Here is a 23,894-nt window from a genome sequence, read left to right as displayed (position 1 = left end):
GAAAAGATTTCTCAAGACCCTGTCAAGCCTGGCAATCTTTAGAAATGAAAGACTAATTAAGAGGCTCCCTAGGGACAGGTCAAAGAAATTTTTTTATCCCTACTGCCCTTATCCCAGTTCCTTGATGCCTTATTCTTCCCCTTTCATTCAGCCTACTTTAAAATAAGAATAAGCATTGTGCAAGTTTCACCTTTGCTTCCTCTACTGTAATTCATAGACTAATAGAATTAAGAATTTAAAATTCTTCCTCCCTTATCTTTAAACTGCTATTTTTTAAGTGCTTTAGAATAGAGCTTAACACTAAAAATTATTCTAAAACTTGTGTTTTTTTCCCAATTGGACACCATTTAAAAATATTAATCAAATATAAAAATATTTGATTATGAGATTACAAAATCCTTCAAATATATTTTCATAAAACTATCCGATAAATAACACTTAGTCAAATTTCAATTCGGGTTCATATCTTCCTTTTAATTTCCAAGATTGTGCTGCACTGCAATACTTGCGTTAAATTCTTGTTCGAATTATACTGACAGTGTTTCATTTCTTTTAAACAGTTTTAGGGTGAACGTCCCTACTGCATCCTCAGGGAATAGCAACTGATCCACGTTTTAAAACTTGACGTATTTCGCATACCATTCTCTTGATTGTAAATGAGGCATACTAGAGCATTTTGGTGTTTCTATCCTCCCGTCCCTCGAATGAAAAATTAGTGACGTTAATTTGCGTAAAATTTAAACAACCACGTGGAGCTGAAAACGTTCTGTCCAATGAGGGCAATTCCACTTTCCAAGGTTTGGAAATATCCCTGCACACCTGAGCAGCAATCTTTCCCCCAGACCACCCCACAGTGACAGGTTAAAATTTCAACTTTTAATTTGGGACTAAACATGTACCATTTCATCAGAAGTTTCCTCTTATCAGCCCTCATAAGCATCCTCTGGGCCCTCCAGGGGCTCAAGAGGCTTCCCCACGCCGACCCTCAGCGGACCACACCTGCGGCCACCGCCGCCGCAGCCAGCCCCGCGCAGGTGGGCAATCACCCACTCCCAGCCGGCGGCGTGGGCGATCCTGCCCCTGATTGGTGCACGCGCCTGTCAGTCACAGACAAAGCTTCGGCCCCCGCGGTCCCGAACTTCCCAAGGCGCGGCGTGTTTACGTCATCGCCAGGCGACGAAGGCAGCGGAGAGGAGGGGTGGGTCGTGAGCGCTCTTCTGCGGTTTGGGGGGCCTGCGCGGTGTCATGGCCGCTGCCGCCGAGCACGGACGCCCGTGCGTGGGTGACAGGAGCCTGGAGCAGAGCCGCAGCCCCAGCCTCTCCCAGGAAGTGCTCTGCGAAGTCTTCCGCTCCCTGCACACCCTGGCCGGGCAAGTGAGTGACGGCCTGGCGGAGCTGGGGCTCGGAAACCGCCGGCCCCGCCTTTCGCTCCTGGCGGAGGCGGCGGGAGGGGCGCGGGGCGGTGAAGTTGGGGGGCCGCGGCGGCCTGCGGGGACCCGTGGAGGAGGGGAGGCGGGGGCGGCGCCCGCGCCCCGCCGCCCGCGGTCGGAGCGAGTGGCCGCGGGGCGGAGCGCGGGGCCCGGGGCGGGCCGCACCTCCTGCAGCCCTTCTCCCCGGAGGGCGTGGGGCTGTCACCCCGGCTCTGAGCGAAACCGGCTGGAAAGCCGAGCGCCTCTGAGGGTTTGCCGGACTCCTCCGCTCAGGATGCCTTTTCCTCCGGCGGACTCTTAGGTTAGATCGGCCTGAGGTTTCTGCGAGAGCTCTCCGCCTTTTTGTATCGTTTGCTATGAGCCGCTGACTTTGTTTCTTTTTTCCTTGTGTCCACTCGTTGTGTGCACCAATGTCCCTTTCAAAGGGGGAGGAAAAATAAAAGGAATTCATATGAAATACTTCTAACAAAAAGTTGTATTAGTTATTTATGGTGGATACTGTTTGCAACAGGACCGTTTAATAACTAGTTTAGTTGACTGTTAAATAGCTTTTGCAGGAACGTCCTAATCAAGTTTTGTTTAAATAAAAGTACTCCTTAGGCTCTTTCAGCAAGTCACTATTTCGTTCCATGATGTAAAGTGCAAAGCAGATTTTAAATGAGAAATAACTTGGAAATAAGTTTGGCTGTTTTTAAAAAAGGAGTATCTTCCGGCTATAAAAGTTTGTTATGGGGCTGGTACTAGAGCCTGCAGTAGGCACAACAGGCGTTTGTGTTAAAGATAACGTTAACGCACTTTATGAAGACAGAGCGGTTGTCTGATTTGTGAAAATTATTTTTTAAAGCCTTGGGTGGATGGAGAATCCTTTTAAAAAAAATTACTTAAGTATTTTAAAAGGCCTAATACATTTATCGTGATTTACAGAGAGCATTGCTCTAAGTTAAGCATTCAGTTTGGTGTAATGGAACAATTATTAATAGAATGTACTAAAAGCTGTAACTTGTAAACTCAGTTATTTGCTATGGATTTATAAAAAATATTTCAAATACTTGGGGACATTAATATTTCAGTCTTAAGACCCAAAGCCTGTAAATGGTTTTTAAAGTTTGAGAACTTTTTCTGGCGTGGACATGGAACTTTTAAGCTTTGTGGGGGTTTTGTTTGTTTTAATGAAGAGATTTTTTTTAAACGACGTAAATAATTTTAACATGTCTTTTAAAATATTTGGCATACTGAATTTTTAAAACTTATTTAAAATTTTAACCATCCAAGTATTCTGTAAATACAAGTAAATATGTGATTACAATACTTTTCAGAAATATTTAGAGTAAATATTTGGCAAATTTACTTGACACAGTGTATATAGTCCATTTATACAAGTGTTAAAAATATGATAGTATCATCAATTAAATGTAACCATTTTGATAATACTCTTTAAATTTTGACATGGATTGCTTAAAGAATGGAAGCCAGTGTACTATACTTATAAAATTGCCCCCGGAGAAAATCACTATTTCTTTTCGCAACAACTTTAAAGTTGTTTTTAAATGTAATACGTCTAAGTTCATTCTGTATAGCATTATTGTATTATTAGCACGCAAAAGGAAACAAAGTTGAATGTTAAAAAGTATTTTCTATTTCAGATTTCAAATTATAACTGTTGATTGCCTAAGGATAGCCCATTTTACCAAGCTGAAGAATCATTTATTTTTAACTTGGATTTTCATGTTAATTTGACAAAGTTTTTACTGAAAATATATATTTAAATAGTTCATATTAATAGACTAATACTTTTTTTTGACAAATTTTATAGGGTAGAAATGCAAAAAATTTATATTACTAATAGGGAATTTGTTGAATAAATAATTGGATGTATTGGGATAGTTTTAAAGTTAATTTGTGACGTTTTTATATGGTCTTTTTAAATTATACTTCAAGTACACTTGAAGGCTTAGATAATTTTGCTGAATTGAAATGAGAATATGATCCAAAAATTATGATTCCTGTAAGTTATTTTCTCTAGAAAAGTTGATGATTTGCTTTGGTTAAGGATTGCTTGCTTTATCTCCAAACTATTCATAAATTTGTATTGTTGACTGTATGTAAAACCGTAGTAATAGTTTATTTCCATACATAGTGTGGTCTAACAGAGTCTTTGTATGCATTAACACAAGATGAATGTGGTAATCTTAATGTAAAACCTTAGTTAATTAATATAAACTATGGTAGTTTTCTTTTATTCATTCGAAAGACTGGGGATGGAGGCTTTTCCTCTAAAATTTTTGCTGATTTTAATATTAATTTTATATTTAGGTTCTTGGTAGCTTTCCATATACAACTTTATTCAAATGGGTCACACTTAGCTAACTTATAAGAAATTGTCATATAACGAACCGTCATAGTTTACTAGAAAAGACTGTTTAGCAGAAGATCTGGTCATTCCATCCATTCTCTGACCATTTATTTCACTATTGTAGAAAGGCATTTATTTTTCAATTTCAAATCTGTACAGCTGAATAATAGTTTAATTTTATTTGAAGTAGATAAACATGTGGTCATTTATCCCCAGACTTCTTAATATATGTGAATAATTTTTATTTAAAATTTTAAGAAATTTATTGAAAACAATAAAAATATGTTTCAGAAGACATCAGAGTAATGATATATTTCAGTTATGTACTTGTGTATATATTTCAGAGGAAATGTGTATATGAGAACTTTCATTAATGTGCCTGCCCCCTCTGGTTAATGCTTTGAGCCAGGAGTAGTAGGATTCTGAAAATAGGGCAAGCCTATTTTGGCTTCTCATCAATAGATTTTTAGATACTGGAGTATCAGAAGAGCCTCTTCTTTTTATCTTTCTTGGATGGTATCACCTGCAAGTTCGTCCCATTACACAGACCCAAGAATAGAATTAGAATGACATGTCATTCCACTTTTTAATGAAAATTGCACTTTGGCCTTTTAAAAATGATAACTAGATAGAGCGTTTTAATGTATCATTAGAAACTTGATAACTTTGAGCTAAATAGGCATGTTACTTTATAGAAATATTTTTTATGTGTGGCAATCCCATATATGTACAGTTTAATTGTGTGATTTTTGTGATGCTGCTGGTGTGCCCTTTTGAAGCTTAACCTCCGAGAAGATGTGGTGAAAATTGCAATCGATTGGAACAAGCTCCAGAGCCTCTCGGCACTCCAGCCTGCTTTGCTGTTTAGTGCTCTTGAGCAACACATTTTGTATTTACAGGTAAATTCTTGTTTAAAATGATAACTCGATATAGGTATAATTGTAGTTAAACTATAAGTTGGAGTATTTGTCAGTTCTATCCTAACACTGTATTAATAGTATTATTAATAAAAGATTACTTCATCCAGCCTGAACCCAAGTGTGTCAATTTACATAGTGATAAGGACAGTTACGGGAATATAGCCCGATAGGCAATGTGGGTATGAAGATTGAATGAATGCAATTCTGTTCAACTGTAGACTTGCACTGAAAATTCAATGCAGTTGCATCTATGGTGGGTTATAATTAAGCAATAAGACACGGCAGGTGTGTGTCATGCTATGATAATGATTCCATGCCTTGGGTGAGTTTGGAGGCTCATGGAGTGCTTTCAGTGGTTCAAGAAGTGGCATTATCCCAGCGTGACACATCCTGGAGTGTCTATTGCAATTAAACAGTTTCAGCATAGTTTTTAAAAAGAAAGTAATTTTTGTGGCATTAATGTCTCAGTGAATATCCAGTCACTATTTTCTCTCTTCTTTTTCTTAACAGTTTGAAATAATTCATACTTTGTATTAGAAGTCAACATTGAATTGTTATTTATAATAGTATTGCTATGTTATATAGTATATCAGTTCAGTAACTGAACAGTATTATGATCTTGCTGGTTTCCAATTGAACATGTCTGCTATTATAATTGATGTAAGTTTGCAATTTATCTCTAATCAAAATATAAAATATGAAGTGTTAAAAAGGTAACTAGAAGAACTGTTTGAATTGGTCAGTTTGCTGCTATTGAAATGTAAGATTTTCAGAAGAGTATTTGATATATCAATCAAAATTGTAGATACGAAAAAATAATTGGCAAGTGTTGGTGTGTTTTGATTAATGGGATAGACATTAATTTTCAACCCTCTGTTCAATGACTTTATGGAAAATTTTGACTGTTTTATGTTAAAAGTATTAGTTAACCCTAGTTTTAAAGAGCAGCAGCAATGAGCTGTAGAATTCAGTCGAGGCCTAATTGTGGTGGGAACATGAGCAGTGTTATACAAGGGCATTCCCTTCCCCCCTCTAGTATAGAGATAGGCATCTATCTCTTTTCAGCTATGAATCTTGGTAGGTTTTTTCCTTTGTTCATTTTCTTTGTAAAAATTTGATTTCATGACCCAAGAAGATACTGTGCTCTGTCAGGAAAAGCCTGGGTGTTCACTCAGCATAACACCTATGTGTTTCATGTCTGTGCTCTCTCATTCACTTCGGCCAACTGCAGTTTCAAGTGGAGAATCTCCAGTGATATAGTGATAATGCAGGGCTTTGCTGAGAGAGAGCACTGGCTCTCGTGTTAAGGAGGAAAAATACTAAGCCTAGTGTTCTGAGGAGGCATTTGAATGACATGTTAATTAAGTGGCATTGGTGCCAAAGGCTGAGGCTTTGATTTGGCACAAAATAAAAGATGAGTGACAGAGTGATTCCCTCAAAGAAAAATTTAAATTTCCTCAGGTTTTCTTTCTCTCTCATTTAAAAAAAAACAGATTGATAATAAATGATAATGGTCATAATAGTAGAGAACAGCAAATATGGTCAGATCTATGTATTCTGATATACCAACTTTTTATATTTACCTAATTGATATTAAATATTGCATTTTTGTAGCAGAAATTTATAATATATAAATATATTAAAGGTATAATTAGTTTTGATCAGTTTGAACCCCAGCAGATGGCATTGTGTTCTTCTCAGCCTTTTTTAGCAAAACTTCAGCCTCTGATTAAAGAGGAGAATACAACTGTTGTTGAAGAGATAGGAAAAGCAGAAACAAGGCACAAGAATGAAGTGGATGGCAAATTTCCCATTGGAGACCTACAGGAGGAAGAAAAGCACAGAGATTGTGATTTAGGAGATGAGAAAAAGACACAGGCCCATTTTGATCCAGAAGTAGTTCAAATAAAGGCCGGGAAAGCAGAAGTAAGAAGTTTTTTTGTGGTTTTTTTTTTTTGGGGGGGGGAGTATTATTTTTAAAATATGGTTATATTTGAATTGTTTAAACATGCATACTTATTGTTTGTAGATTGACAGACGAATATCTGCATTTATTGAAAGAAAGCAAGCTGAAATCAATGAAAACAACGTCAGGGAATTTTGCAATGTTATTGATTGTAATCAAGGTAACCACTTAGAGGAATAATTTTCATAGGAATTTAAGAACAGTTTTTACAGTTGCTCTGATCTTTCATTTGTTTTTAAAAATGAATAACATTTCGAATGCAATTTATTTCAGCAGTTTATTTAGAAACTAAGGCAGCAGAATGTCCTTCTGTATAATAATAGACTATATTGCAAAATGATTTCATTACACAGAAGTCAAATAAATGCTAATGTAATAAAAGGCTAATGTTTACCACAGGTGAAATGTTTTAGGAAATGGAGATGAAGTGTGGGTAACAGGGTTGCTTGCTCTCACTAGTAAGAAGGAACTAAACTGTATAAATTTCATGCCTGTAAATGTGCTTATGAAATTATGATGTGAACTTATATTAAGTGAACTTAGTAAAGTTAATAGTCCTCAAGAGGGAGCAGTTTTCTCACTATTTCTGAGCTGTTAGAAATGTTTTGTATCATGATAAAACCAAGTTGTCCTTTACTTTCATAGTGCATATGTAAATTTGCTATTTTCATCAGATCCTCCTTTTCATCCCCATTTGATGCTATAATGTATTTACAGGTCTGTAGGTATGCTGCAGAATACAAAATACTGTAAAGCTCTGGCATAGATCACTCAGGTATCACAGTGGTAATCAGACAAGTAGTCTTATAAAAATTATGGAGAAGAGTTCCTAATTGGAATGAGCATTTTTCTTGTTGCCTCTAATATCGTGACTAATTATTATGAATATAGAATTGTCAGATGAACCTAGAATTGACTTTTATCACGTTGGTACACTGATTCTCTTAATGAAATAATGCAGTCTCAAATTGGGTCCTAAATTCAGCATTTTCTATTAACACTGTATGTTCATATCTCTAGATTTGGTATTATTTTCTTATAGTTTCTCAAAAACAGGTGCAACAGTTGTAAAATCTCAGGTACTGCAATTCAACTGCAAGCAACCTATAAGAAAGGGTTTGTTGAGGGAGCAAGCACATGTGTCACTAATGTTATTCCTCTCTTCTCCCTGCTAACTCTATTATTATAAACCACCAGGGGATAGAAATTGACAAGAATTGAAATGCTCAGCAGGATTCCTTGGCCCATTCAATTCGTTGCTGGCTCAAAATAGTGCTGCAAGAATTGCTGTGGAGAGTGACTAGCACTATCTTCACACCACGCTGAATTTCTGTCTGATGGGTCATTTAATCTATATATTTAGAATATAGCTCCAAATGGATGATAGCTTTTTTTTTTTTAACCCTTAACCCCATGAAATGGTAGGAAGGGAATGGAGAAGTGTTGGCCCTTTAAAACATATATTGAGGTGTCTCAAAATAAAAACAAAAAAGAAAGATAAACTAGTACCTATATATAAAAGGTAAGTGACTTTGACATTTTATTCGTAGAGTTTGATTTGTCAGCAGAACTATTAAGAAAACTTAGATTGAAAAAAATACAAATGTATTATTATAGTGTGTTAGTGTGTTCCTTTTTATACTTCTCAATTTGACTTAGTTATATAAATAGTGATTATTTTTAGAAAAATCAAATTCCATGGTGAAAAAGAATTTTCTTTCTCTATATCTCTTTGACCATTTAATTATAAAATAAGGCAATTTTTTTTTTTCAGGGAATGTACTGCAGTGGATGGATTTACTTCATGTAATTTAAAACATTTTACAATTTTTGAAATGTTTATATATTATGCTAACATCTCTCTAGTAGTTTCCCTTGTTTTTAAATTTATTTCTTGATATCTAATTTGAAAGAAACTATACTCTTCACCTTAGAAAAAAATGAGAATAAATTTTGACAAGTTATATTTCCTAAAATTGTACTCTTTTGAAAGGGGTGGTCTGGAAAGAGGTAGATAGATGGCTTTTGTGATAGGGTTTTTTAAATGAATATTGGAAATCTAGGTAAAGTGGAAAAGTATGCATTAAGGTTTAGAGGTCTTTTTTGTGTGGAATTATGAAATAAAAATGTGTTAAATGTATAATTAATCCTTTTTGTTAGGTGTTCACTGATTTAATCTGTAAGTAACATAAAAAAATACTGTATCTTTAAAAAACATTTCAGTAAAAATAATGAGTTCTACTTATTTTTATGTTGAAATAAAGTGAATAATGCCTCTTTGACTTAGAATTAAAATATTCTCTAGACTATATAAATTTTTTCCCTTAGGGGCTCAGATGGTTTTTTAGGGATATTGGCATTCATTAAAAATACTATGCTACTGAATGTTGAGGACTTTTCTATGTATATAAATCTAAATCTGAAAATTGGATAAGATTAGATATTATAAATTTTAGAGGGCAAAGATCACTAAATGTTATACTGTATTTTATAGTAAATTAATTACTATTACTTAAAATTATATTTCTTATGAATAATATGTTAATTAATATGAATTATTTGAAGTTTGTCAAAATCTCCTACATTTAAAGTTAAGAGTATACTTATACTCATTTATATTCTCCTTAGAAAATAGTTGTGCAAGAACTGATGCCGTTTTTACCCCTTACCCTGGATTTAAAAGTCATGTAAAAGGTAAGTATCCTTATGTCTTTTCTATATGTCTTTATCACTGAGAGAGGCTTATGGAATAAAAATCACTTTCCTATCTAAATTTTATTTTTAAAGCAACACAAAAAATCCTGCCTTTTTTCATACTTGGGTTTGTGATTAGATGGTCTTTATGGAAAAAAATATATTTATAAAGTACTGTCAGGAAGAAAGAATTTCTGATTTTTGAAATGGAATTGTAATAGGCTCAAAAGTTTCTTAACTTAGTTTCTAGAGTTGTGAATACATATGGACCACAGACTCGACCTGAAGGAATTCAAGGATCAGGTCATAAACCAAGCAGCATGCCCCGAGATTGTGGTAATCAGGCTGTAGAAGAACGGCTACAAAATATTGAAGCTCATTTGCGATTGCAGGCAGGTAAGCAGAGTGCTGCGCAGTGTCCCATAATGTACCTTTGCAAGTGGCTAACGGAATTCCAGTTCATTTAGTTACCAATTTTCACTGGGCACCCATCTGGACAAGACGTTGTTCTGGACCTTGCTGGTGTGGCTCATTTGGATGAGCGTCATCCTGTACGATTCCTGGTCAAAACACATGCCCAGGTTTCCAGTTTGATTCCCAATTGGGGTGCATGCAGGAGGCAAGTGATCTATAGTGACGGTTTTCCTCGTTATCTGAAATCAGTAAAAACATTTAACACCACAAAATCATTCTTCTGGTTGGTGCAAAAATGAAAAAAACAAAAACAAAACATATTCCCTGGTTTCAAGGAATGTATATATCAATAGTTCATGTGTTTTTGCTCTTCTCCCCCTTCCACTTCTCACCAATTTGAGAGTGTTTATAGAATGAGAACAGGCTCCAAATATACCCTGACATTCTTAGTTTATTAAAATCAGAGATGGAAACTAATGTAGTCTTTTTTCTTGCTGCCAAATTCATAACTTCACTGTGACCACTACTCATTCCTATCATCCACTGTGCTAGGTACAGGGTATTGATAAGTATAATTCTAGTCCTCAAGGAACTTCCAGTGAGGATAAGCATATCTATCTATTGATCGATCGATCGATCTGGATGGATGGATGGATAGATAGATATAAAAGGCTAATAGATAGGTAGGTAGGTAGGTAGGTAGATAGATAGATAGATAGATAGATAGATAGATAGATATAAAAGGCTAATATTCTAAGTGTCCCTCCAACCATCCAACCAGTCACTTTGATGCTCACTGACCATCAGGGGGCAGACACTCAGTGCAGGAGCTGCCATGACATGCACTGTTCATTTACAAAGAAAAGGTACCGTGGACCTAGCACCAACAGAGCAACACTCAGCTCCCCCAAGTAGGTCACCCCACCATCACCCCAGAGTGATAGCCCACCAGATTCCAGCCAAGGTTGCTGAGACCCGATGGTGCAAAATGCAGCCCATAGCCCAGCCCAACTCAGAAATGGTTGCTATGGGCACCAGGTAATGACATCACATAGCAACACCTGGTTTCCTCTCCCTAGCAACCAGCCTCCTTGGAGTTTCTTCAGCCCAAGGACACAATTTGCTTTCTAGCCAGTTAGAAACATTTTACACTTTTTTTTAATATATATATTTTATTGATTTTGTACAGAGAGGAAGGGAGAGAGATAGTCAGAAACATCAATGAGAGAGTCATTGATCAGCTGCCTGTTGCACACCCCCTACTGGGGATATGCCCACAACCAAAGTACATGCCCTTGACCCGAATCGAACCCGGGACCTTTCAGTCCCCAAGCCGACGCTCTATCCATTGAGCCAAACTGGTTTCGGCAGAAACATTTTACTTTAACAAAATGTCTGTGAAGCATTTTTCCATGCCTCATCTTATTTGATTCTCACACAAGTCCTGGAATAGGTAGATAGGAGATTCGGTAGAATCCTATTTTCTTTTCATTAGCTGGACAATGGAGATTTAGAAAGTTTAGAAACTTGACCCGAATGAAAAGAAGAAATGGTGGACCTTGAAAATGACTTAAGATTTTCTCAACTGCACAGCATATAGTCAAACACTGCTGCAGTTAAATATTTTACCCTTCGTTCTCCCTGTATGATCTACAATAATAATCTGTTGTATTGATATTTACTGCTGTGTTGCTGACAATTACCTGAAAGAAAAGTTGGGGTGCTTCACTGGAATGGAAAAAGTTTAGCAAAATCAGAAAGCAGGTCTAATTAAGCAAGTTTATTCTATATCTATAAAAGGCTAAGTTAACTCACACATGCATGATACATATAAAGCTCTCGCTGGCGCTAATCACACACGTGTTTCATTCTGTCATTGTTAATCGTGAGTTTGGTTGACACTTATTATTAAGAAAGGTCGAATAGCAATATTAAAATGTTCTAATTAATTTCTTTTCAATGTGCACGAATGCGTGCACCGAGCCACTAGTAAGTAAATAAATGCCATTGAGAAAGTGAACTAACATTTAATGACTAATACTAAGTGCTAGTCACTCTAAAAATATGCATATGTTAACTCAATATTTAACAGTACTCCTGTGAGGTGTTGGTGCTGTTGTTGTTGTTAGATAAATAAACTGAAGTTCAGTGAGTTCAAGCCCAAGATAGTAAGTGACAGCTGGAAATCAAGCCTAGATTGGTTGCAAAGTCTGCGTCTCCCTCCTCATTTAGTCACCAAATTTTGTTGATTCTGTCTTCAGAATATCTCTCAAATCTACCCACTTCTGTCTGTCTCCCCAGCTACTACTCTAGGAAGTCAGTATTATTTGTCTTAGACTAATGGAAGGATGTTAACTGGTCATTTGCCCTTGGACTTTCTCCTTGAGACAAGTTTTCTCCCTTATGGCCCAATTGTTTTTTTTCTAAAGCTCAGATCTGATCTTGCTACTCCCCCGCTAAAAATTCTTTAATGGTTTTCTGTTGCATATATATATATATATATATATATATATATATATATATATATATATATATATATCAAACTTGGTACTTATTCATTCATTCCACAAATAGCTGTTAAGTTCCTACTATAAGTTAGGTACTGCTCTGGGCACTGAGAATACATGTGAACAAAAGTTCTAGTATATAAACTATATGCTGTACTAGGAGAGAAGGGCTATGGATAAAAGCAACTTAATAAGAGAAGGGAAGGGAAATTTAGATGGGTGGGGTAGTAATTTTAAATAGCATGAACTACACTTATAATTTCAGTCACATTTCTGGGCTTCCCATGCTTTCCAGTCATTGTGCTGTAGGGTTTTTACCCAGGCTTTTTCTTCTGCCCCTGCTTTTCCCTCTTGGTCCCTCTCTGGTGTGGATTACCCCTTATTGCAGCGGTCACCAACCTTTCGGACCTCATGGACCACTAGTTGGCAATCACTGCTTTATTGTATAATCTCAGCACCTGGTCCTCCCTGTCTCCTCTGCTAGATAGTAAGATCCCTGAGAGCAAACTTGTTAATTAGGTTCATTGTTTACCTAGTGCAGTGTCTGACACAAAGCAAGCATTCAGGTGTTTGTTGAAGGAACGATTGTTCATTTTACCTTTTCAGATATGTGCCATGTATGGTAGGGACACAAAGTTAGTGTTCAGCTCTCAGGGGAGGTCAAGGGATGGTATCCCTGGTAAAGGCACATTTGAACCCTTGAAGGGTTAGTAGGGATTTTTCAGGAGCAAAGGATTCCAAAAAGGAACCTCATCTGCAAAAAACATAGGCACAAAATATGATTCAGGGACTTTCAGATTTCAATCTAGTTGGAGTATTTCCTGATGGAGTTAAGAGAGAAAGAGAGAATCTTCCAGGGACAAAGAAGGCCTTAGGAATAAGGTAACTTGAGCTAGGACCTGAAGGTGATGAGAACAGGCTTTGTGAATATGGAGGTAGAGGGAACCACAGGTGCCGAAACAGAGAGAGTACGTGGCCTAGTTGAGCAACAGAAGAAAAAAAAAAGAATCAAGTGACTGGAATGATAGGAGTTTGGCAAGAATGTCCAAACTGTGTAGGATCTGTAGACTATTGCAAAGGCTTTGGCTTTTAATCTGAGTAAGATGTGGTTTTGAGCAGAGAAATGACATTATCTGACGTACATTTTTAAAGTCTAGTCTGTGAGAATAGACTGTGTTGAGAATAGACTGTATGGGAGCAAGGCAGAAGCTAGTAGATCAGTTTGGATGTGGTATTGATGCAGGGAGAGATCGTGGTGGTCTGGACCAGAATGGTTGCAGAGGAGGTGGTGAGAAGTGAAAGGATTTGGGATAAAATCATAGCCTTGAAATTTGAGTAACATTACTTTACCACCCTCCACCCTAGAAAATTCATTAGTAAAGAAATATTATAAAGTTCCTTCTTAGTGCAGTTCTAGGTTAAAGGAGAAAATATGGCATATAGAGAAAAACATAAATGGAAGAAAGTGACCAACCAGATCTGAAATATCATGGCTGACAGGTACACATAAGGAACTGTTTGACATTGAAATTGGGACTCAAAAGAACTATTGACCCAGAAAGGAACTCACTACGACTGATTCATTTGCCTCTCAGCATAACCATTATGGCTTGTCTCAATTTTGGTTCTTATAAAGGTATTTCTTGTATCACATGATCTAACGCATCTAGGGGAAATAATGAGCAACATAAACTGATGAACAGAAACAGACCCAGAGACAGAGAAGCAGCGATCAGACTGTCTAACCTCAGAGGGAAGGTAGGGGAGGGTGGTGGGGGTAAGGGAGAGAGATCAACCAAAGGACTTGTGTGCATGCATATAAGCCTAACCAGAGGTCATGGACAACAGGGTTGGGGGGCATAGTGGGGAGGGTTTGGGGATGGGAATGGGGGGATGAGGACAGTTATGTGATACCATAATCAATAAAGAAATTTAAAAAAATAAATGGAAGAAAGTGGTATTGGATATTGCAAACACTAAATTGAATTGTCAGTTATAACTGCATTTCAGAAATACAAATTGTTCTATACCGGAAATATTCAATATCTTATAAAATGAATTTAACATAAAACAAAACTCCTAGCAATATAGGAAGCATAAATGGGGCTTGGGGAGAGGTATAGTATGATAATATATCCCATAGTGTATAATAGGAAAATGTGAGCTAAGAATTTCATTCTAATGTACTCTTGTTCATTTATTTTCGTAAGTTTAAATATTTCCCATTCCTATGCAAATGTATCTTTGCATGGTATTTTAAGAATAAAAATTGTAAGAAGAATTGTTCAGTAGTATCTCAGAATGTTTTTAAATGTATTTAGGTGGTCCTGTGCCAAGAGACATTTATCAGAGAATTAAAAAACTTGAGGATAAAATCCTTGAATTGGAAGGCATCTCTCCTGAGTATTTTCAATCTGTAGTAAGTATAAGTATCTTTTAAAAATAACTAAATGTTATTTTATTCTAGGATTCTTTATTATATAACAGTTTACTCGTTGATATCCTATATATGAGATGCTTAATAATTCAGAGATGAATAGAACATAGTTCTATGTAAGAGATTACCTACATCTTTAAAAAATGTTATTCCAATTACTGTACTATAGATTCATAATTTTTTAAAGGGGTGCTTTTGTACCCAGTTTCTCAAATTTAAGCCATTTTCATGGTATGATAAGTGAGCCTGGATAATAGTCCATCCTGTCACTCTGAATTTGCTGTCTTATAAAACAAAAGCTTCTTTTGGCACCTTGCTCTGTCAGTTATCCCCTCTGTCTCTTTAATCCTTCACTCTTTATAGACTCCTTCCCTCAGCTCATATGTGTTTACATTTCTACCCCATACTAAGCACACATGCACCTCGATCTGCCACCCTGCCTTTTTCTTTATGTTAGCACTGCACTTTTTGAAAGACTAGTCTATATTGTCTAATTCTTCAATTCAGGCATTTATTCATTCACTCAGTCATTCTTATCTCTTTTCCAAGGAAAATATGAAATAATGTGTTGATAAATACCTTATTGTCACATCATCATGTTTCAAACAAATTGTTCTGAGCTCATTGTATTTCCCTCCATCTTCAGGGGTGATTATCCATAACACCTGCCTTTTTTGAGGGCTGGATGTTTGTGTATGGTTTTTTAAAGTATTAGATAAAACCAAAATGTAAAAGTAAACAAAATTGGTTTACTAAATTTTTAGGTTACTAAATTTTTAGTAATATTTTTCTAAAACTTTCTGAAAAGTTATATAAAAAAACTCATATTTTAGAGCATAAGTCACTGGTGAAATTATATTTAAATTGTTTTAGGTATAGCATCAAACTTTCCAAAGTCTTAAATTGGGTATTACAGTGAGGAACAGAAAAGAATTTTTTCCAGATGAAGAGAAAAGCAAGCTACACAACAAAAGTGAGCAGTGAATCCTAAGATTAAAAATATATAGAGTGAGTTTTAGTGATTTACTTCCTTCAGTGTGAAATGAGGTTTATTAAAGTACTAAGGGCTAAAGCAATTATTAAATTATACAACACCAGTCAAGTACTTGTCACCTACTTAGCACATGGTAAAACCTCAGAGAATATTACCAGTTATTTTGTTTCAGAAACTATCTATGAAGTAGCTGTATAAATGTGGATAACTCACACAATTCCTTTAGCCTTCACTTGTCCAATTTAAGATTTGTTGGTTGTACTACATAATTACAAAGGTCTTTACACTTTTAGAATTTTTTTTTAATGTATCTTTCTAGGAAACGTCATAGAGACTTTATGCCTTTTCCTAAACAATCTACCATAAGTTTTCCCATTCTAATTGCCTTCATTCTGTAATCTCTAGGCAGGTTATTCTCCCAGTTCAGTTTCTTGTTAATGTAATTCTTGTTAATAATAGACCTAACCTTAGAAGAGAGTGCTATAGTGTTAGATGCCTTGGGTGAGAACTTGCCCCATCATTTGCTCTTCTCTCTGATTTTGATTCTGTTATATCACTTGGTTAACAAAAGAACAAGCTCATCAAATAGTAATCTTATTTTGGGGATCTAATATACACAGGGTAGAATGTTCAGGGCATTTGGTTAAAGAAGTGAAAGTAGTTGGATTATAGAGGACCTTAAATGCTGTACCCAGAAGTTTAAAGTATCTAAAGTTTAAATGCTGTTGAACACGAAAATGACCTGTTCAAGTACTATTTAGAAGATTTTTCTAATATCGTCCTGGGAGGTAAATGAAAAAGGAGACTAAGAATAAGACAGTATTAGGTGTGAAGTGAGATCCTGCGTTATGGACATGAGAATGAGAATAGGAAAGATTATGCAGGAGACAATATAAAAGAGAAGTTGACAAATTTTGATAATATGTCGAGACAGACTAAGAGTGAGTCCAGTTTCTGGTTGGAAAAATTATACCACCATTAATAGAAATAAGAAAATCTGAAGGGGAGCATATTTTGGGGGGAAATGTGAATTTAAAGTCATAACAGATAAGAATAGAAATATCAGGTAAGCCTTCCAAGGTGTATGCCTTAGACTTGCCACAGCTGGAAAAGCCTGTGTGGAGGAGGTACAATAGTTAAAACACAGAATGGGTAAGAACACTGAGAATGTCAGAAGCCTGAGGTCTGAAACTTGGTGACTACCTAACTTCAGGGCAGGAAGCATTATAAAAGTAATGTGATTAAAACTAGTGCTTTTAAAGAAGATCCCCCAATCTACTATATAATACGTATTTGATTAGAAGGATCACTTCTGGATTATTATTGGAAACTAGAGGCCTGATGCACGAAATTTGTGCTAGAGTAGGCCTTTTCCCGGTTGCCAACACCGGCTTCCCTCTGGCACCTGGGACCTGGGCTTCCCACAGCCGCCCACAGGCACCCGGGACCCAGGCTTCCCTCGAAACTTCATCCGGAAGCCGTCGTCTAATTAGCATATTATGCTTTTATTATTATAGATGACATATTCAAATTAATAGTGAGCTACAAAGAAGCACAAAACACTGAAAGGTTTAAACATTCAGATTGACTTTTTCCCCAAGGCCTATGTATATAGATGGCATAGGCCCCAAGCCCAAAGGGAAAAAAAGATTTAATACTCACCCTTCCTTACCAGACAGAATGAATATGCCATCTCTGAGAGTCACACTACTCTCTTGAAATAGAACCTGCTCTAGGAAAGTCCTCTCACGTGAGAGTTGAACACACCCTACAGAGAGCATAGCACGTAATTTGCCACTCTTACCATCCTCATGCTGGGATTACACACATGGCAATGCGTAATTTTACATGTCCCTCAAAAGTATACAGAAAGACTACAAAGGCATCTCAGCCTTCTAGCTTCTTAAGTTAGAAAGTACAGGAAAGTTGAGCTCATTAAATTTCTTAAGGATTAAACTTTTGATAGAAATTAAGTTCTAAACTCTGAAAAGATTTTAATTGAAATGTGTTTAATCCAGATTCACATGTAATGAATTCTAAACGCAGGGAAGCCTCTCACTATTGAACAGAGATTTGTTATCATGGTAATATTGATGCATAGCACATGAAATGGGAAACATTACCAGGAAAAAAAGATATAAATTGCATTGGGTTTATAAAACAAAACTAGACCATTTAAAGTTCTGTTCATTTATGAAACAGACATAAAACTCTTTAAAAATGTTAACATATATATGCAGGAATTACTGCAAAGATTAATATTTGTTGCCCCTTTAATACAATCATTCTAAAGATCTTTACCCTTCACATTCAACATGGAAAGATATGAATGTGGTAATGTTTTTTAAAAATTTAAGGGCATCACTTAATAGACCATTTAAAGGTAATAATGTTTGTGATTATTTCCAAAGTATTGCTTACTGATTTTAAATTATGACCCCTGAAAACACTAAGTATAACATGCTTCACAAGTATATTTCTATGGCACTTTGTTCATTTGATAGCACTTATCACTTATAATTACATGTTTACACATCTGTTTTTCACACTGTTTTGAATCTCTGGAGGACAGGAATTGTCTTGTTCATCTTTTAACACACAATGTAGTATGCATTGAATAAATGTGTGAATGAATGGATAGGCCTTGGCTGATAGTTAATTATTGAACTTTTGAAGGTGTGTAAACTTTGTTTCACAGCACTGACAGGCGGAATCTTAATTCCATTTTGTAATGGGAATTTCGGGTTCTCAGGGAAGTGTCTCAGGGAAGTGTCGGAATAGGGGAGTGCTAAAGGCCAAGTCAATAATCCATGCATGGTGGGCCTGAAGCATGAAGGGAACAGCTGGATCCAGCTGGAAAATTAAATTGCAGGCATTTTGGAGAGCCTTGAAGGTCCCAGGAACTGGTTTGCATTTCCAGTGTCTCTGAGGAAAAAAACATACCTGTAATTTAGGTTCCTATCTGGTGGCATTATGAAGTATGAGTTAGAGAAAGATTGGAGTCAAGGAAAGTAGTTTAGGAAGCATCATTGTCCACACAAGGGAGAAATGAAGGTCTGAATTAGGGCAGTGGGAGTAGAAGGGAAGAAACATTTAAGACACTGCCCTGTAAAATCAGTCCTTAACAACTGGTTACACGTAAGGAAGGGTCAGAGAGGAGACTGACTTACCTCTGAGTTTCCTTAGAGCCTGGGTTCCCCAGACCTGTGTGTGTGTGTGTGTGTAAGTGTAATCACCTCTTCATCAGGACATGGGCATTGTAAATGTAGTTATAAATTACCTGGTGAGGTGAAATAATAGGAGGATAGTGGCATTTTAAAAAATTATGTCTGTCTAGCTATTTATTTAGTGTGCTCTCAAATACTTCTCTCAGGTACCAAAACATGTTAAAAATGTCCACCTTGTGCCTAAAAACAATACATTTTAAAGCTAGTCCAGTGTATTCACAATGTATGTGTTTCTAAGTGTTCTACTTGTCAAAATATTCTGCTCAGATCTAAGATAAGTTCTCAAAGACTACATTTTACTGTTTTTAACCATTGATTGAACCATTGATGTCCTCATTTTCCTCATTCTGATACTTTTCACTTCAGTGTCATAATAATAATCTGATTGCTCAATGACGTGGAAATTATAGATTAAGCTGTTCGGAAAACAAGGGGGAGTATATTTTCATCTGGCGGGTGTAAAGCCACCTCTTGGGAGGGTAAGAGACTGAGCAGTGGCCAACTTAAACATTAAGCCCTTGCCCGTAGGCCCCACAGAGGTATTAGCTCAGTTTGGCAAAGGAAGGAGCATGTTTATATAATAGAAGCAGTTTTCCCCATATTTAATAATTCTAACACTTGAATGGTTTCCCACTTATAACACTGCAAAGAGGCACACCTCAATGTTCTTTGAAACAGCTTTTGACACAAAGGAAAGTGTGACTTTTCACCTTCCCTCTGATCTCAGTGGTCAGAAATGTTCATGAGTAAAATTTATCTCCTACCTTGACAGTTTCTTTCTTAAATGTACTAATTAATATACTAATTTACCTTTTGAAAGCTCTGCTATCAGGTAAATCATGATTGTCAAAGAATTGGGCTCGTCCTGTCTAGTATGGCTTAGTGGATGCAGACTTAGTGAATCCAGTCAAGGGCACATGTCTGGCTTGCAGACTCCATCCCCAGTGGGGGGGGGGGGGGGGGGGGGCGTGCAGGAACAGCCAATCAATGATTTTCTCTCATCATTGATGTTTCTCTCTCCTTCTTCTTTTTCCTTCTCTGAAATCAGTAGTGTGTGTGTGTGTGTGTGTGTGTGTGTGTGTGTGTGTGTGTAATTTATTTATTTATTTATTTATTTTTAAGAGAATTGGGCTCGTCCCCGGTGAGCTCTGCTTAGCGATGGCTTTTTCCTCAGGCAGACAGCAGGATGACTACAGCACTTTCTCCTGTCCAGGCGCAGTGGTATCCAGAAGTGAGGAAGTTTTTTTCAGGAGTTCTCCCCCTAATCCCCAGCAGGCCCTCCTTTCTCATTGGCCAGAATTGGGCCCATGCCATGCCCGTCACAGGCAGGACCGGTGGGGGGACCTGCATTCCCCAGAGTCACACACAGGAGCGGGTGGTGCTCACACAGCCCTGTCCCCTTGTAGTCAGTGTGTGTGTGTGTGTGTGTGTGTGCGCGCGCGCGCTTCACCCCGTGGCCTGGCGTTCCACATTCCCTGTCCTGTCTGCTCTGCCTTTGATCGGTATCCTGGGGTGGAAATGTTAGAAAAAAGGAAACTAAGAGCATCCTCAGAGCACCTCTTTCTACAAACACTCAGCCCCATAGAAGCTGAGAACTAATGGGGAAGTGTGTGTAGCCAGGGACAAGCTTGTTGCTGTGATGTTACTAGTATATACTTCGAACATCTTTGGAGGGTAACTTCCAAAACACAAGTGTATGTTGGTTGCAGATAATGCTTGGTGAGTTGTGGGCTTTGTTTCTGCCAGTACTCTATAATGGAAACTTGTTTGTTTCTTCAGTAATCTATAAAGGGAAATTGTTTAGATTTTATAAGTATTGGTTGTTTAATTTTCTTTCTTTTTTTTTTTTTTTTTTTTTTTTTCCTTTAATCTAGAACTTTTCTGGCAAAAGAAGAAAAGTTCAACCACCTCAGGTAAATTATTTCATTTTCATTTTAGCTTCTGAAATAGTTTGATTAGTTTTATACCTTTCTTAAAAGTTTCTACTATGGTTGCTTTTTAGGTCATACATTGGAACTTAGAACTAAAAAAGGGCAGCATAAATTAATGAAGTAATTTTATTTCAAGGGCATAGGATAAGTCAGATGGGCCTAATAAACATAAGAGTCTATATTCATCTGTTAATGGTAGAAGGATATATCAGTTACAAAATGCTGAAAAATAGTAAATGCTTAAGTACTGTGATTTAAATCTCACTCCTTCCCCTTTTGAAGCTGCCACTCATTAGCAGCATCTAAATCAAAGAAGAATGTTTGCCAGAGGCTGCCTTCAGCCCAGCCTTGTCCATAGTACTTTTATATGAACTAGAGGCCAGGTGCGCAGAATTTGTGCATGGGAGGGGAGGTGTGTGTCCCTTGGCTCAGCTTGCACCCTCTTGCAATCTGGGCCCCCTTGGGTAGGGTGCCTAGGCCTGGCTGGCGATTAGGGCCTATTGGGGCTCTCCTTCCCCCGCTGCTGGCAGCCGTCCTTGCCCTGGCCGTTGCCACTGCTTGCCATCTGTGTGATGCTGGCCCTCCCTCCCCCGCCACTGGTCGCCTCCCTCTGCGGACAACAGGCGTGGGGTGTGATTGCTTGGCCTGCCTGGGCCTCCATCTGTGGGGCAATCGCTGGCCGGCCCCACACACCCGCCACAGCATTGCTGGCTGGTGCCTGGCCTTCCTCTTTGGGGCAATAGATCGAAGAGCCCCTTCCCCACATCGATCACCCTGCAGAGGGTGGCCTGGGCCTCCCTCTTTAGGGTGATCATGGGGCAATGGCGGCGTCCCCCAACCAGTTGCATCACACCCACTTTGGCTGGCCTGGGGCCAGTGTGTGTCATAGCATGGTTGTCCGAAAGGTCGTCCAGACAGTCGTTCTGCTGTTCTTTGGTTGTTCGGTTCATTTGCATATTATGCTTTTGTTGTTATATATTATTATAGATTAGTTTAATCATAATTTATAAGGTTTGCTACCCTTCAATGGTGGTGATATAAATTTAAAGTGGGGGGAAAACTCTAAAAATTTGTTAGGTTGGCTTATTTTTCAAGAGTAGCATGTTACTTATTTTTTTTTATTGTACAATTTTGAGTAATTTTTGAGAGCATCCATTTTTTCCAGGAGAGGTAGTTGATTGCAGTTGATCCATAAAAAAAGAGAATTTCTAGGTATTTTAAGCACTTAAGCTAATCCTAAACTTTAATTTTTTCCCTACTGATTATTAATATAATCAGTAGTTTTTTAAAAAGTTTTTATAATCTTTTCAAAGTATAAAAGGTCCAGGAGAGCTTTCATTAGGAAAGGAAAGAAAAAATAGAAAGAATTTTAAGCCTTGTTATTATATACCTTAAAATTTATGATAGAGTCAACATATATGGTTCAATTTTAAAATTATTCTTAGAAAAAGAGACATTTATCATGCTTTTGGATATTTTAAATATTTATAGTTCATTTATCACTTTATCTGCATTGAGATACTTCAGAGTCTTATTCAGCAATTTGTGTTCTTATTGTTTACAGCAGAACTATTCCCTGGCTGAGCTTGATGAGAAAATTAGTGCTCTCAAACAGGCCCTGCTTCGGAAATCAAGAGAAGCGGACTCCATGGCAACTCACCACCTCCCATGAAAAACTCGTCTCATCTTTGTCATTTTACTTTTTTATATACTTGTGTATTACTTACCCTGCAATTAATTAAATGGATACATATTTATCAATGTAGACATCCCTCCGAAGTCTAGGTTTATTTTCAGACGAGTCCAGCTTGCAGCAAGTAATCTTCCAATATCCCAATGAATTATGAAATAGTTAATGCATTGAACATAGCATTGTCAGAATTTATTTCCTTCTGTTTTAAAGGAGGTATTTTGGAAATTAAGAAACTTAATTTGAAAATACATCTTTGTGTGTGTGTCCCACAGAAAGATTTGTTTTGAATAGTGATATTTAAAAGCCGTATTTATATTTGTAACACTGATGTTAACCAGTTTATTAGTTTAAGTCAGTACTTTGTATATAGTAGGCATTCAATAAAAATTAATTGACCAAAATGAATTTTAAATGAATGCATACTTTTTTTTTCAAATGTCAATTTTAATGTAAATAAACAGTAGATTCTGCCTTTATTCCCTTATTGATTGATTGTATGACCTTGAGTAAGTTATTTGTCTCTCTTTGTGCCTTAATTTCTTTACCTGTGAAGTGGGAGTGGTAATAATAGAGTGTTTGTCATGAAGAACAAACAGGTGGAATCATGCATGTACGACTTTTGAAACTGGCCCAAGGAAAGTACACAGTAAATGTTAGCTGTTATTGTTTAAGGCTACTTAAAACCAAGTCTGTCTTTGGTACGTTGTAAAATACTACAAATTATAGTCCTTTTTCCTTGAGAGCCTCACTTTTTTTACAGTACCTACCCTGGTTAATGTTAGGTGGTACATATAGTTCCATAGTTGCAAATTAAACACTAAAAAGATGCGGCTACAATCAAGGAGCAGATGTTTAAATCAAGAATCGTTTGGTTGTAAGAATCAAAAGTCTTACCTAAAGTAGTTTATAAAAGGAATTGTTGAAAAATACACACAGAAATCTTGAACTTAATTGCAGAAGTACAGATGAGTGTTGTGGTGTCTGGAAAGTTTAGCAGTTTATCTCTGTGTCTGTAGCTGCCTCTGGCTCTGTTTCTTTGTCTAGGTCTGTCTGTCCTCTTCCCTCCTTGTTTTCTGCTCTCCCTTTGTCTCCCTCATTCTTTTTCTCTTACACAATGATCATCTATGCATCTGCTTTGTTCTCTATGAACTGGTTTCTCTGAAGGCCTCTTCCTTTCTGCTTCCCTGCTCAGGTGACTGGTAGTCCTGTCTCCATAGCCTTGGCTTGCTCGTGCCTTGCCCCTGCCATGGTGCACACGCTGAACCCAGTGCTGCAGAATTTTGCAGCTGACCTCTGCTGATTACCTGTCTGAATCTCTTAGGGCTCTC

At 37.2% G+C, this 23,894-nt stretch overlaps 1 protein-coding gene and 1 long non-coding RNA gene across 12 annotated transcripts; both read left to right on the top strand.

Moving 5' to 3' along the window:
* The first annotated feature begins 1,173 nt into the window (after positions 1-1,173).
* LOC118726859 (MAP3K12 binding inhibitory protein 1) lies at positions 1,174-23,237 on the top strand. 11 transcript variants are annotated; one of them, XM_036452132.2, is made up of 9 exons: positions 1,174-1,374; positions 4,563-4,682; positions 6,369-6,629; positions 6,733-6,829; positions 9,298-9,363; positions 9,607-9,759; positions 14,606-14,703; positions 20,817-20,855; positions 22,441-23,237. In XM_036452132.2, exons 1-9 carry the CDS (start codon positions 1,246-1,248, stop codon positions 22,543-22,545), a joined length of 1,068 nt encoding a protein of 355 aa, XP_036308025.1. In that variant the 5' UTR covers positions 1,174-1,245; the 3' UTR covers positions 22,546-23,237. The 11 variants fall into 11 exon arrangements, with proteins under 11 accessions (XP_036308025.1, XP_045441398.1, XP_045441394.1 ...); XM_045585442.1 differs by having other exon boundaries at positions 9,607-9,755; positions 22,441-22,638; XM_045585438.1 differs by having other exon boundaries at positions 9,607-9,755; positions 22,438-22,638.
* On the top strand, positions 17,808-19,634 carry LOC118726903. The gene is made up of 2 exons (XR_004990432.1): positions 17,808-18,933; positions 19,019-19,634. It is a non-coding gene; the product is annotated as an uncharacterized LOC118726903 (long non-coding RNA).
* Positions 23,238-23,894: the final 657 nt, after the last annotated feature.

This window comes from Pipistrellus kuhlii, unplaced genomic scaffold (assembly GCF_014108245.1).
Source record: "Pipistrellus kuhlii isolate mPipKuh1 unplaced genomic scaffold, mPipKuh1.p scaffold_m20_p_1, whole genome shotgun sequence".
Classification (NCBI taxonomy): Eukaryota; Metazoa; Chordata; class Mammalia; order Chiroptera; family Vespertilionidae; genus Pipistrellus; species Pipistrellus kuhlii.
This window is presented reverse-complemented; position numbering and strand designations above follow the sequence as displayed.